The 13,415-nt window shown below is 20.1% G+C and overlaps 3 protein-coding genes across 4 annotated transcripts; 2 read left to right on the top strand and 1 right to left on the bottom strand.

Annotated features, from left to right (window-relative positions):
* The first annotated feature begins 25 nt into the window (after window positions 1–25).
* Window positions 26–4,718, top strand: LOC100579034. 2 transcript variants are annotated; one of them, XM_026440657.1, is made up of 10 exons: window positions 26–1,191; window positions 1,382–1,796; window positions 1,912–2,142; window positions 2,249–2,664; window positions 2,740–3,014; window positions 3,286–3,434; window positions 3,555–3,702; window positions 4,024–4,252; window positions 4,360–4,544; window positions 4,665–4,718. In XM_026440657.1, the coding sequence occupies exons 1-10, from the start codon at window positions 1,166–1,168 to the stop codon at window positions 4,709–4,711; spliced, it is 2,121 nt and encodes a 706-aa protein (XP_026296442.1). In that variant the 5' UTR covers window positions 26–1,165; the 3' UTR covers window positions 4,712–4,718. The 2 variants fall into 2 exon arrangements, with proteins under 2 accessions (XP_026296442.1, XP_006569981.2); XM_006569918.3 differs by having other exon boundaries at window positions 4,360–4,529; window positions 4,665–4,685.
* A 684-nt stretch (window positions 4,719–5,402) lies between these two features.
* On the bottom strand, window positions 5,403–8,015 carry LOC412487 (annexin B9). The gene is made up of 7 exons (XM_026440763.1): window positions 7,854–8,015; window positions 7,686–7,737; window positions 6,679–7,060; window positions 6,417–6,569; window positions 6,035–6,208; window positions 5,714–5,895; window positions 5,403–5,494 (listed from the first exon to the last, which is right to left on the bottom strand). Exons 2-7 carry the CDS (start codon window positions 7,713–7,715, stop codon window positions 5,441–5,443), a joined length of 975 nt encoding a protein of 324 aa, XP_026296548.1. The 5' UTR covers window positions 7,716–7,737; window positions 7,854–8,015; the 3' UTR covers window positions 5,403–5,440.
* On the top strand, window positions 7,953–10,606 carry LOC412488 (ribonuclease H2 subunit B). The gene is made up of 6 exons (XM_395945.5): window positions 7,953–8,036; window positions 8,819–9,225; window positions 9,454–9,692; window positions 9,778–10,063; window positions 10,207–10,427; window positions 10,497–10,606. Exons 2-6 carry the CDS (start codon window positions 9,138–9,140, stop codon window positions 10,584–10,586), a joined length of 924 nt encoding a protein of 307 aa, XP_395945.2. The 5' UTR covers window positions 7,953–8,036; window positions 8,819–9,137; the 3' UTR covers window positions 10,587–10,606.
* Window positions 10,607–13,415: the final 2,809 nt, after the last annotated feature.

Genomic DNA, 13,415 nt, shown 5'->3' with positions numbered 1-13,415 from the left:
TATTAAAAAATCAAAATTTTAAAGAACCTTTCTTTTATACATTTTTTATGTATTATATATATTTATGTATTATGTATTTATATATTTTTTATGTATTTCTTTTATGTATTATAAACGATCGAACTTGTTTTTCGAGATATTCACAAAAAGTTTTGATTTTGTTGAATTATTCTATCTAATAAATAAATATATAAAAATATTTTATAAAAAACTACAGAAAACATATAGAAAAATTAATTTATTATGAAATATATTATGAAATATATTCATTATGAAATATTATTATGAAATATATATATATATCTACTATGTCATTTGGAAAAATTATTTATAAAATATATATCTCTTACGATATATAAGAACATAAAAAAAACAATAAAATTAATCAAATATTAAGGTCATATCGAGCGCATCTTTATAAAGTTAATATAGACAAAGAAAACAAGTAGAGAGAAAGGAATAGAAATAGAAAAAATTGTAAAAAAAAAATAGAAATAAAATACAAATTGATTATCAGCACTATCTCGGGAATATTAAAAACATCTTTTTAAAAATAGAATAAAGTAGAATAAGAATTAAGAATCAGCATCATCTTTTGAGCGCTTTTAAAAACATGATTCTATAAAAGAAATATCTTTAATATTCAAGAGATGGCGTTGTGAATTTCTATTCTATCTCTAGTTTTCTTTCACTACTTTTTATTCTTTCTTTATATGTTTCATTTGCAACACTCTGGAGATGGCGTTGATTTCCATATTTTTATTCCATCTATGTTCTTTTCTCATTATTTTGCTTTCCTTGTCTATATTAGTTCTTGGCGCGTGACTGTGACTACGGATAAAGTGAAAAGTATAAATTGCTTATATCAAGAATTTCCAAAGTCTTATAATGATAAATTTGAGAAACAGTATAATTATAACTATCATTGATTGATTATAAACTTTTGAAAAAAAAAACAAATGACTTCTTTAATAGAATTTTTAAATTCAATTATGTAGTCAATTTTATTTTGACGTTCATTTGAAAAATAAACACTAGTGTCATATTCATATGATTATAATAATTCAATGAAACTTCACACAATATCATATAAGATATGTAATAAACCCTAATAATATGATTTAAAAACATATTTAAAACACAATTTTAATTTAATTTCTTAGTTATGGATAGATTTTTACATATTGATTGGTAGGTACAAAAAATTGGAGTACTTTAAATAACCTAAATTATTTAAAAATTATATTTATTATTATATTATTATTATATTTGAATTAGTGAAAATTATTAAGATAATTATTTTTTATTTTTTTCTTTTATTTAATAAAAATTAAACAATATATATAACTATAAATTTCATTTATATTTATTAATTTAACAGGAATTGTCCGTTGGAAGACATAATAGATAATACTTTTATTAATGAAGAAAGATTAGAAAAAGAAAGTGTGATGCATAGGATTATGACTGGAAATTTTACAGATCCATTTAAAAATATTGAAGAAGATTATCAAAATGTTAAAATCAATTTGATCAAAGATATTGATCCTGATTTAAATGAAGAAAGTAATAATGACATTGAAGTAAATGAAGGAGAAAAAGAATGTGAATCTAAACAAATAAATAAAGTCAAATGTTATGTACCTGGTATTGTTAAATCAATATTTAAGTTTCCTAAGAAGTCTCTATTAGACAAAGAACAACAAGCAATGTGTTTAAGAGTCTTATTAAGATTTTCAAAATCTGGTAAACCAAAATTAACACGAAGAGAAAGAGAAGAATTACAGAAATATATGGTATATAAAATATATAAAACATATCATACAAAATTACTGAATTAATTTTTCTGATATAGAATTATATGTATTATTATTCTTTATGATGTGTAATTTTATATTCTTTGTATTATAGGATTTGAAACAAATAATATCTCAAGAACAAGATGAATTTTTAGAATTTGCAAAAAGCAAATGGCATGAAAGATCATTCAAAATTATATGTGAAGATTATATAAATTTACATTGGAAATCAAAATTACAATATATTTATGAATTACCTAGATATTATACAGAAGTAACAAGCATTCCATTTGTAGCAGATAAAAACATTGATATAACATTTATTTCTAACTGTTTACAACTAGTAAGTAATAAAATATTATATACTTATATATATAATATATAAATATAATTGGAATATAATATTATATATTATGTTTCATTGAAATTTAAATACGAAGTTCTTATAGGGTACATTACAAAAGATAGAGTTACCAACTTTCACTAAACCATGTATGCTGAGAATAAATTCAGAACAATTACGAAAAAGATTTTCTTCTAATCAAAATAATTCTAATAAGTCTTCATTTTCTTATAAATTACCTGTAAGCGAAGATGTAAATTGTCAAAAATTGGCTGAAAGTAATAATGTGGATTTGGTAATTTCATCAAGTGGCCTTAAGTGTTTGGTAAATAATATTGGACCAACAAATCCAAACTCATGGATTTTACCTTTTATAATAAAAAAACATAATGATAAAAATGTTATCTATATAGATAAACCAGCACCACCAGTTGCTAGTACTATACCAGAAAAAAATACTTGGGTATATAAATACATTCTTAAATATTTCTTTTTCCATACAAAAAATTTACCTTCACACAAGTAAGATAAAAATTTATTCTTTAAAAATTTTATTCTTCTCTTTGATTGTATTATAATCAAATTTTAATTATATAGTACTAGTAATGAAGAACATGAAGATAATATATTTGGAGATATTAATTCTGAAGAACTATTAAAATTAGAAGAAAAATATGAAAATATTTCTACAAAAATTAACAATGAATCACTTTCAAATATGTCAGAAAAGAATAAGAACTTTGAAGAAATTTTAACAGAAGAAGATATTAAAAGTAATGTAAATTCTTCTGAAATAATAAATTGTAAAGAATATTTACATAACACATCTAATTTTTATAATGATAATGATGAATCTTCTATGAATAATGAAGGTAAAACTATTTTTGATATTTATATATACTAATATATTTCTTACATTATAAATTAATTATAAAAATGTTCAATTATCAAATAAATTTTTTATTAAAAGCTTTTTGTTAAAAATTAATTTTTTTAATAATAATTATTATATAATTAATATTATATTTATTACGTTTGTTATTATAATAAACAATGTTTATAACAATAATTATTATTGTTATTATTATTATTGAAAATGAAGAAAAAATGAAAAATATTAAAAGTAATCAATTTTATGAATAGGTATAGAAAATAAATGCTCTGAGATGACAGAAGATAATGTATCATATAAATTATTTACCATTGGACAACTTACAGAACAAAATGAATTAATGAAAAATATTACCAGAGAATATAAAATATTAGTTCGAACAAAAACAGATGGATTTGAGGTCTGTATATGTTATATTATTTAATATTTTTGTAACTTAATAATAAATATTTTTAAAAAATACTAAATTTTTTTATATTATTTTTTCTTTATTTTACTTTTATTTACTTTATTTTTATAGATTTTACGAAATAAAGTGCAAAGATTGTTATTATTAACACCAAAATTAGAGCATCAAGTTGATTTTGGTGCTGAAGCTGTAACATTAGAAGAAGCATTGAAACAATGGATATCTCTAATTTTTAGACCTAATACATCGCTTGCACGAGGTAAATTATTTATAATATATAAATAATATATAATAATTTATATATAAACAAAATATAAACAAAATTTAAATATTAATTTAATTAAAATTAAGACTAAAAAAAGTCTGTATATATTAAAAATATATTAAAGTTTTTAAAAAAGAATATTTTGATCATACTATATGCTAATTTTAATATATTGAATTATTAATTCTTATTAAAGTAATAAGACATTATAATCAAATTATAAGTATCGAATAATAAATTATAAATATAACATAAATATAAATAATAAAAATTTTCATTTTAATATTGCAAATATCGTATCGTGTAATATTTCAGTTCGAATATCTGCAAAAACATCGGAAATATTGCAAATAGAATATCGCACAGCAATGTCTATAAATAACGAAATCAAGAGACTTTTTAATATAAAAGTTGAAGATTCTTTAATAATTTTGCATAATGTTATTCAATCTCTTGCAAATCTATCTCCAGGACATTATATTATGAGACATACAGTTAGAAATGGAGCATTCGCTACTGTTTTTAAAGTAGCAGAAAATCCAGGGTAAATGATTTAAAATATATTAATACAAATTTATTTATTTAAATTTTTTTGATTTAAAATAAATATTATTATTCTTTGTAATTATTTTTATTAATTTTTATTTTCAGGAAAAATATTCTTGATATGCATACAATTTATGGTGAACAATTTCATACTTTATCTAATTCTTCTTGGATTCCATTGGATAAAACCATACCAACTCCAATGCTTAAATGTTTTGAAAGAATGCCAGCTATGTTTTATCCATTAATTAATACATTTCGTAATAATAAAAAATGTAATACATCTAAAGGTATTGTATATTAATATTATATAACTATTAATATATGTTATATATGAACAATAGTTTATAATATTATATACAATAGTTATAATTATTTAATAAATCATAATTAATATTAATTTTTTTTAGGATCTGTTCGTAGAAGTTTGAGAAATAAGAAAAAAAAAAATAATTAAGTTTTAAAAATTAATAACTTCTTTTTAAAAAGATACTGTGATTTTCTATCATCATTTTAATATACGAATAGAAAAAATATCAATGATATGTATATATGTATAAAATATCACACTTGTAATATTTGTAATTTTAAATCAAGTATATTAAAATAAGCATTTACTTAACTAATTACATAATAATATGTTTTATTTATATTTAAATATAATTTTTTATAAATATTAAATTATAATTATTAAATAATTTATTAAGTGCAAAAAATATTTTCAAGTATTCAATATTTGTTGATATTAAATTAAATATTAAATACACAATGAGAATATTTTAATACATTTATTTTTATAAAGATTTTATAACAATTGATGTAAATATTAAATTTTATTATAAAATATATAATTAGTTATAATAAAAATATAGTATATAATTATGTATATAGTATATAATATATGATTTAATAAAATATACATCATCAAAAATAAATGTTATTTTATTATATACTATAATATGTACCACATTAATTCTTTTGAGATTCTTTTTAATTATATAAAAAAATATAATAAAATATTGCTTTATATCCATATTCTTAATTAATTCCAAATTCTCAATTAATAAATTGGTATATATATTTTAAACAAATATGTTACTTCAGATTATTAAAAATACATTCATTATATATTTATGCTATAAATATCATTTAAGTTTAAAAATTCATTACCAAATTTATTTTTTATTTAAGTAGAAACAAGCGAAAGTAAAGCTTTTTTATAATCACCAGATGTATCACCCTAAAATATTAATAATTATCAATTTATAATTATCAATTTAAAAATTTAAAGAATAAATTCTTTTAAAATTTTTATTTGATTTTTATTTTTAGATATATTAAAAAATATATTAAAAAATGATATATTAAAAAAGATATATTAAAAAAGATATATTAAAAAAATGTATTAAATATTTAAATTTCATAAAACATAAAAAAGTAGCAAAAAATAAATACATACAGCAATCCAACTTTCCAATGATTTTCCATAACGTTCTTCAAAAGCTTTTTTAATATCACCTAAATCAATTTCACTTCGAGAAACGATAATGCGAATTAATGTTCGATCTTTTGTTCCAATACCATGCATACTGGCATACAATCGTTCAGCAAAAAAACCAACTTTTGATTTTACGCATTTCACTGTTATACAACAAATATCAAAATATTTATATTTAATTTATATGAAATGAAATTTTTAAAATATATGAAAATATATGAAAATTTTATTATCATTATTATAATTTCATTCTATTGAATAAATTTAAAAAAAAGTATTTACCTATTCCCAGTAAACCTTTTTCAAGATTTCCAGAAAATTCCTTTTTAATAGCAACTTCAATATCATGCCCAGATATTTTTTCATATTCAATAAAAGTTTGTCTTAATTGTTGATAACTACGAGTTACTAAAATAGCATTAAATTGTGATTCATCTGTACCCCATTGTTTTTCACCTATATATAATAAAATAATAATTATTTTTTTAAATAAATAAATTAAATGAATTTCAACAATATTGGAAAATTTTTTCCATGATTTATAAGAAAACAGAATCTTTTACAATTTTATTTACCATCTACATTTCATTAATTCAAAAAAGATTTTTTATTTTTTTATACTTTTTAATATTAAAAATATTTGTATTTATATTGTTATACATACCAGCTTCATATAATGCTTGTGCATCTGCTATAGCCTGAGTTTGATCTATTCCTTGATTTTCATCTCTATTTGCTTGCACAAGAGACACTAATAATCTCTTAAAATGACCTGAAGTATCTCCTTTCAAATCACTTTCAAGAGATTTTCCATATACTATTAAAAAAATATATTAAAATTTTATATAAAATACATAATCTATTTAATAAAATAGTATCACTATTAATTTAATTAAATAAATAAAAATATTAATTTCTAAACTTACAATTTTCATAAAATGCTGCAATAGTACGTATACCATAATTACTCAAAGTACATAAAATTTCTACAATTGCTTCTTCATCAGTTCCTAATCCACTAACAGCATCATGTAATTCTTTAGCATAATAATGAGGTAATGGTGTCATAAGAGCAATTATAACATCTTCTAATTTTCCTGTTAATTCACTTTTTAAATCACTAATCAAATCTTTTCCATACAAAGTTTTATATGCTTCAGCAACTTCTAATCTCTGAACAATTCCTCTTCTTGTAAGTACATCAATAATTGTTTTCTCATCAGTACCAAAACCTTTCATTGCTTTACGTAACAGTGCTGCATCTGCATTTGCATCAAATGGTTCTGCAGGATATACTGTAGGAGTACACTATAATAAATAATATATATTTTTTATATTATTTCAAATTAATAAATTTGTTTACTGTTTAGTTTGTATTTTTATTTAACATAAAATTTTCATACAAATAAAAAATACAAATTATAATTAATTTGAGAAAATCTGTTTGATATATCAATAATTTTTTATTTTTCTGAAGTTAATTTTTTATTTTTTACTTTTTTTTTAAGTTTGAGAATATTTCATAAAAAGAATTAAAAAATATCAATTTTAAGTTTAAAAATCTACTAATTATGTAATAATAACAAATAAAAATATTTACATAGACTAAATTTTTCTATAATGAAATTTAACAGAACAAATACATATTAAATATAGAGAATAAATATTAAATAATTAATTCTTGGTTCATTGAAGTCTTCTATAATTTCACAGAATTTTTATAATAAACAAATATTTCATTATAAAATGTTATATAGTAAAAGATTTATTTCGTAAATAATCACTATAATATGCAAGTAAATTGAACATTAATTGATTTGTTCAAATGAATGCGATAAAAATATAGCTGATCAATTCTCATACCAGAAATAGATCAACTTGATTAGTAATCGTATAAAAGAAGTTGTAATTAAATTTAAAAAAATATACTTACTTTAAACGGATAGTACTGTTGTTGTGACATTTTTATCTGTATAACAAATTGTCTAGAATAAATGAAAATAATTATTAATCAATTAAAAAAAAAATACTATGTAACCATAATCATTATTTTTTGTTTTCTTATAAGTATAAGTGTTCATATATATAAAAATGTACTTACAATAAATATATTTATAATATATACAAATAACACCGTTTTCAAAAAATAAAATTGGAATAATATCGAATAATATCAAAGAAAACCTTCACGTTTAATAGCCGGCAAGCCAATGGCAGGCACACCCACTTTCGTATATCACGTCATTCGTATTCTGTATTTCTTTGAAGGCTTACTAAGTAAAGAGTGAGTAATAAGTAAGAGAAAAAAAGATCAATGCTTCCAATGACAAAACTTTAATATGTATTTACACCTACACAAATTAATGCAACAAGTCTTTTCTATTTTTAAAAGGTTATTCATCTTCCATATATATATATGTATATATATATGCGATATATTTTATTAAAAAATTTTAATGAAGAAAAAAATAATATAATTAAAATTTTTATATTTTCTTTTATAATTATATTTTATACTTTGCATAAATAAAAGATTGCTACAAAAATGTATTTCATTTACTATATTATAAATTTATTCAAAGATATATTTTTATAATTTCATTCATTAGTCAAAAATTAAAATATTTAAATCGTTAAATTATTTATTTTATTAATATTGTTATATAACATCTATATATTATATAAAATTTATAGAAATATAATCAGATGAATTCAGAAAAATATTTAATTTTTATATAATGTTTAATATATTAAAATTAATATTAATCAAATATTCAGCATTAAAAAATTAATTCAATATAAATTTAATACATATAATTATTATGAATGAAATATAAATAATATAACATATTATAAATACTAAAATATAAATTTTTTATTTGATATTATTTTGTTATCTTAAAATTATTAGACTTTCTTTTTATCAACATTAATATATTCGAAAGGTAATATAAAATTAAAAGTATAAGTATTCGTAAAAATCACATACATATATGTAGTTTAAATCTTTCATACTTGAAAGAGAGAGAAAGAGTATTATTTTCATACGTCTTCCTTTTTTAAAAGATGGCTTGTTAGCGCGGTAACGCCTCTTTGTTAATTTTCCGATCATCGACTACTCATTGATGTTCGACTACACATCGAGATTTCAAATGTCATTTCTTACAACATTGGCGACATGTGGCAATTAACGTATTTATTTATTAAAAGAGATACGCAATACAATATATTTCAACTATTAAGTAATAAGACATTACAATTTGGTGGTTCTATGAAAAATGGTTGATCGCTAGATTTGATGTATGTATGTCTATTAATTCAAGAAAAAAATTGTGTGAAAAAAATAAATAATTAATATAATATCGATTTATATACGCGCATAAACATGCCGCGTACCAAAGCATCACCAAAAAAATGTATTAAAACAACTAATTCACATCCTGGTACAAATACATGGGTTTTTCTGATGAAAGGTGAATAAAAATTATCTTGTATATAAAATTTCCCTATTATATATTTATTGTAACATTGTGATATAAATATTGGTATTTTTTAATATTAATATTGTTTATATTACATATAATTGTATCTAAAATTCTTTACATTTTTCTATTTTATATATATTATCTTTATGAATCACATTATATTTTTTTTTAAGTATATTTATAGAATTATATTATTTTGATATATTTTATATGTAGGTGATAATTTAAGTAATACAGATGGTGGTGTACCTGATGTTATTAAATTAAGGCATCCAGCTACAAATCAGCCTGCAATGTTTGTATTTAGTCCAGGCAATGTAACAGTACAAGAAGTTTTAACATTTGATGAAAATAAAAGATCATGGTTTATAGATGATAATGTAAAATCTGATGGAAAATTACATTTATCTACTCCTATTGATCCAATATTTTTAATATTACCTTATTTAAGAAAGGTATTTTTGAATTATTACTTTTTAATGATTTTTTTATATAAATTTAATATCTTCAAATTTATAAATTAAAAAAACATACTCGTAGTCACAACAAGCACAACCATTAGAACAATGTCTTTGGGATGAAGATTTTCCAGAAATGACTCGTCTCACTCAATGTCAAAATTTAAAATTGATATTAATTGCTGATCGTAAAGGAGATGAATCATTACAAGCTTATAAATTTAATGAAGAAAAGACATTGATTTGGTTGCGTAAGAAAGTGGAAAGAGTAATTGAAGTATTAAAACAGAAGGGTATTCATGTATCACAGGGTGCTATTAGTGCTACTTACGTTAAAAGTACTAAGCATGAAACTGTTTCAGAAATGGGTAAAACAAAATAAATTTATACATTACAAATTTTAGTAACTTCAATTATTTTTTAAATAAATATTTAGGTATAAAATAATATATATTTATATTAAAAAATATATGTTTAAAAAATATATTTATTATATTTATTTTTTATTTAGAATATTTAAAATATGCTCATGGTATTGTATCAGAGTATCTTGCAGAAGATTTATCAAAGAAATTAGCACAATATTTAAATATACCAGATGAAACAGAAAATAAAAAACGAAAATTAAATAGTCCTAAAGATAATGGTGATGAAAAAAGGTCTAAGAAAGATACAAGTGAAAATGAATCAGTATTAAAACCAAAAACACCTGAATCAACCAAATTAGAAAAGGTAATAAATTTTTTATATATATCAATGTATTTGTATTATATTGATTATAACGTATACTTTTTTATATAGTCTCAAAAAACAATTGGTAAAAAGGAATTAGCTAGACAGAAGGCTGCATCTGGATCCAAAAGCATTACTAGCTTCTTTAAGAAAAAATAAAATTTAGGAAATTTAAAAAATTTAAAATACACAAAGTTTTGAAATTTTAAATATTGCATATATATATATGTACATGTATATATATGTACATATATATATACATATATGTATGTGTGATTTTTAGCATTGTTGTTTTATAAAAGTAGGTTCAAAACTTTGTAAAATAGTTAAATTACATTGAAAAATATTTTAAATGATTGTTTAATCAATAGATAATTCTAATCAATAAGCAATTCCTTAAACATTTTTAATACATATGTTGCAATTTTCTTACACTTAAAAATAAAATATTTAAGTACTTATCACATATAATTTTAGATATAGGTAAAATATATTGCAAAAAAATATTCAAATGTTGAAAAAATATGTAATAATCAAATCAGAAAAAAATATCAATTTTGTTTATAAATTGTTAATTTTAATAATGCAGTATAAAATTTAAAGAATTAGAAAAAAATTCATTGTAAAATATTTTAAACAACCTATAAGAATCACAATTATTTAAGGACAAAAATCTTAAATATAATGAAAATCTATTAAATCTATTAATTATTATTGATAAAAATGTCAAGATTTTTATTTAAATTTTTAAATTGATATGTAAAATTGTGTATAATTAAAAAATCTGTATAATCTTGTTCAATATCCATCAATTTATATTATTAAATATTTCTACATCATGATTCACAAAACTAATCTAATAGTACAAGCACAAAAATATCTGACTTTAGCATCTCAAAGTTCAATATTTTTGTATATATTTTGTATATCTTCATATACAGTTAAATATGTCAACACTTAAAAGCGTTTGTATTTATTTGATATATTTTTACTGCTCAAAATAAATGTAATCAATCAATAATTTTTAATAAAAAAAATAATATATTAAAAAATATATTGTATATGTATTTAAAATAATATAATATAATAACAAATTTTTTTTTTTCATTCAAAGTAAACATTTGAAATTTCATCATATTAAAAATAATTTTATATTTATATATATATGTATTTCATAACTATTAAGAATAGATATAGACATTTAAAAAAAAAAAATATTAATAAAGTAAATTTAAAAGTAAATTTCATTTAATAATTCAGTCCTTTCAATAGTCGAATCATAATTAGGTTCCGATGCAACTAGGTAGAATCTATTCCATTATAAATCAGCGGGACAAACGAGTTTTTGTTTTCATTAAATAAATAAGGATTCACTTTCTTCTGACAACTTTGTGTAGTGCACATTTCATTAAACTTATTCATAACTCCTAAAATAAAAAAGTGCATATTCATCATGTAATGCTTTGGAATTTAAGACAATAATGCTAAGACAACAGCTGAAAAAATATATATGGTGAAAGTTTAATAAGCGATCGAGGAGGTGAAATTGCTAAATTCCGTTTTGAAGATTTTAAAGGATGAAATGGGGGCATAATGTCCTTCCGATCTTAACAAGGTTTTAAAGATAATATTAGAGCAAAATCTATATCAATCAACGAAAGATATAGCAAGAAAATTGAATACATCACTGTTTACCGCTATCTGGAAAAATTAGGGAAAGTTAACAAGAATAAATAAAGAATAAAGATCGCATGTCAATCGATCAATCGCCATAAGTCTGCTATCACAGATAAAAATCGAGCCTTTTTTAGACGGGATTATATAAGCGATGAAAAAACTATGACAATAACGTCTATAAAAAATAGTGGCTTGATAAGGATCATCCCTATCAGATCCGAAAGTAAACATACGTGAAAAATTTTATTGTGTATGAGATTATCGAAATATAATTTATCACAAGTTTTTGAAGTTAAATTTAACGATTACTGCAGATATATACGTTCAATAACTGTAAAGAATGAAAGAAAAATTTTATGAAAAGTGTCCTGCACTCGTCAATAGCAAAAATATCATTCTTTTACACGACAATGCGCGACTACATACAGCAAGGGCGATTCAAAAAAAAATTTTTTGAATCTTGGATGATCAGTTTTATTACACCCATCTTATTTCCTGGATCTTGCCCCAACAGATTATCACCTTTTCTGTTTCTTGCAAAACTTTTTGAATGAAAAACTCTTCAATTCTGAAAAGCAAATAAGTTAGCAAGCTATCGAAAATTTTTTGTAATCTAAACCAACTACATTTTACAAAGAAGGAATTGATAAGCTGTCAAAAAAATGAGAAAAGATCATATATAATAGTGTAGTAAATACATGATAAATTAATATAACTTATTTAATAAAAGCAAAATAAATGTCTGATAAAAAAAACGAAAATTATTTATAACTTGATCTAGATTAAAAGTTTTATATTAATATCTAGTTTAATTTATTAATTTCTTAATTTTTATATTTTCAAATTTTACATTACATATAAATATGTATATATATATATATAGATTCGAAAATTATTTACAAATAAGTAAAAATGTTAAATATTCATCTATATATAAAAAATATATATTATTTAACTCTTTTATTATTATAACTATATTTATCCAAAATTAAGTATTTATATTACTGATAAGTAATTGTATATATGTATAATCATTTATTAAAATTTCAAGACTATTATTATTATGTTCAATTATATTAATATATAATTAAGGATTTTCAAATTTAATCAGTAAAATTATAATATAATTTTTAAATTGAATTATTTTGATATATATTTATTTATAATTTATTATATATTAATTCGAAATAATTGAATAATTAATAAATTATAAGAATATATAAATTATATTTTTGATAATTTAAACATATAATTCAATTCTATGATAATATATTGATAATTAACTTTGTTATATAAAAAAAAGAGTTAAAA

Source organism: Apis mellifera, linkage group LG5, assembly GCF_003254395.2.
Source record: "Apis mellifera strain DH4 linkage group LG5, Amel_HAv3.1, whole genome shotgun sequence".
Lineage (NCBI taxonomy): Eukaryota > Metazoa > Arthropoda > Insecta > Hymenoptera > Apidae > Apis > Apis mellifera.
This window is presented reverse-complemented; position numbering and strand designations above follow the sequence as displayed.

Bases quoted from the DNA above. Each gene is read 5' to 3' on its own strand.
- LOC100579034 (XM_026440657.1), top strand. From the start codon at position 1,166: ATGGATAGATTTTTACATATTGATTG. The intron at 3,435-3,554 runs GTCTGTATATGT...TTATTTTTATAG, and splicing joins CAAAAACAGATGGATTTGAG to ATTTTACGAAATAAAGTGCA. The intron at 3,703-4,023 runs GTAAATTATTTA...GTAATATTTCAG, and splicing joins TAATACATCGCTTGCACGAG to TTCGAATATCTGCAAAAACA.
- LOC412487 (XM_026440763.1), bottom strand. From the start codon at position 7,715: ATGTCACAACAACAGTACTATCCGTTTAAA. The intron at 6,209-6,416 runs GTATGTATAACA...TATTATATATAG, and splicing joins ACAAGCATTATATGAAGCTG to GTGAAAAACAATGGGGTACA. The intron at 5,896-6,034 runs GTAAATACTTTT...GTTGTATAACAG, and splicing joins AAAAGGTTTACTGGGAATAG to TGAAATGCGTAAAATCAAAA.
- LOC412488 (XM_395945.5), top strand. From the start codon at position 9,138: ATGCCGCGTACCAAAGCATCACCAAAAAAATGTATTAAAACAACTAAT. The intron at 9,226-9,453 runs GTGAATAAAAAT...TTTTATATGTAG, and splicing joins ATGGGTTTTTCTGATGAAAG to GTGATAATTTAAGTAATACA. The intron at 10,428-10,496 runs GTAATAAATTTT...TTTTTTATATAG, and splicing joins AATCAACCAAATTAGAAAAG to TCTCAAAAAACAATTGGTAA.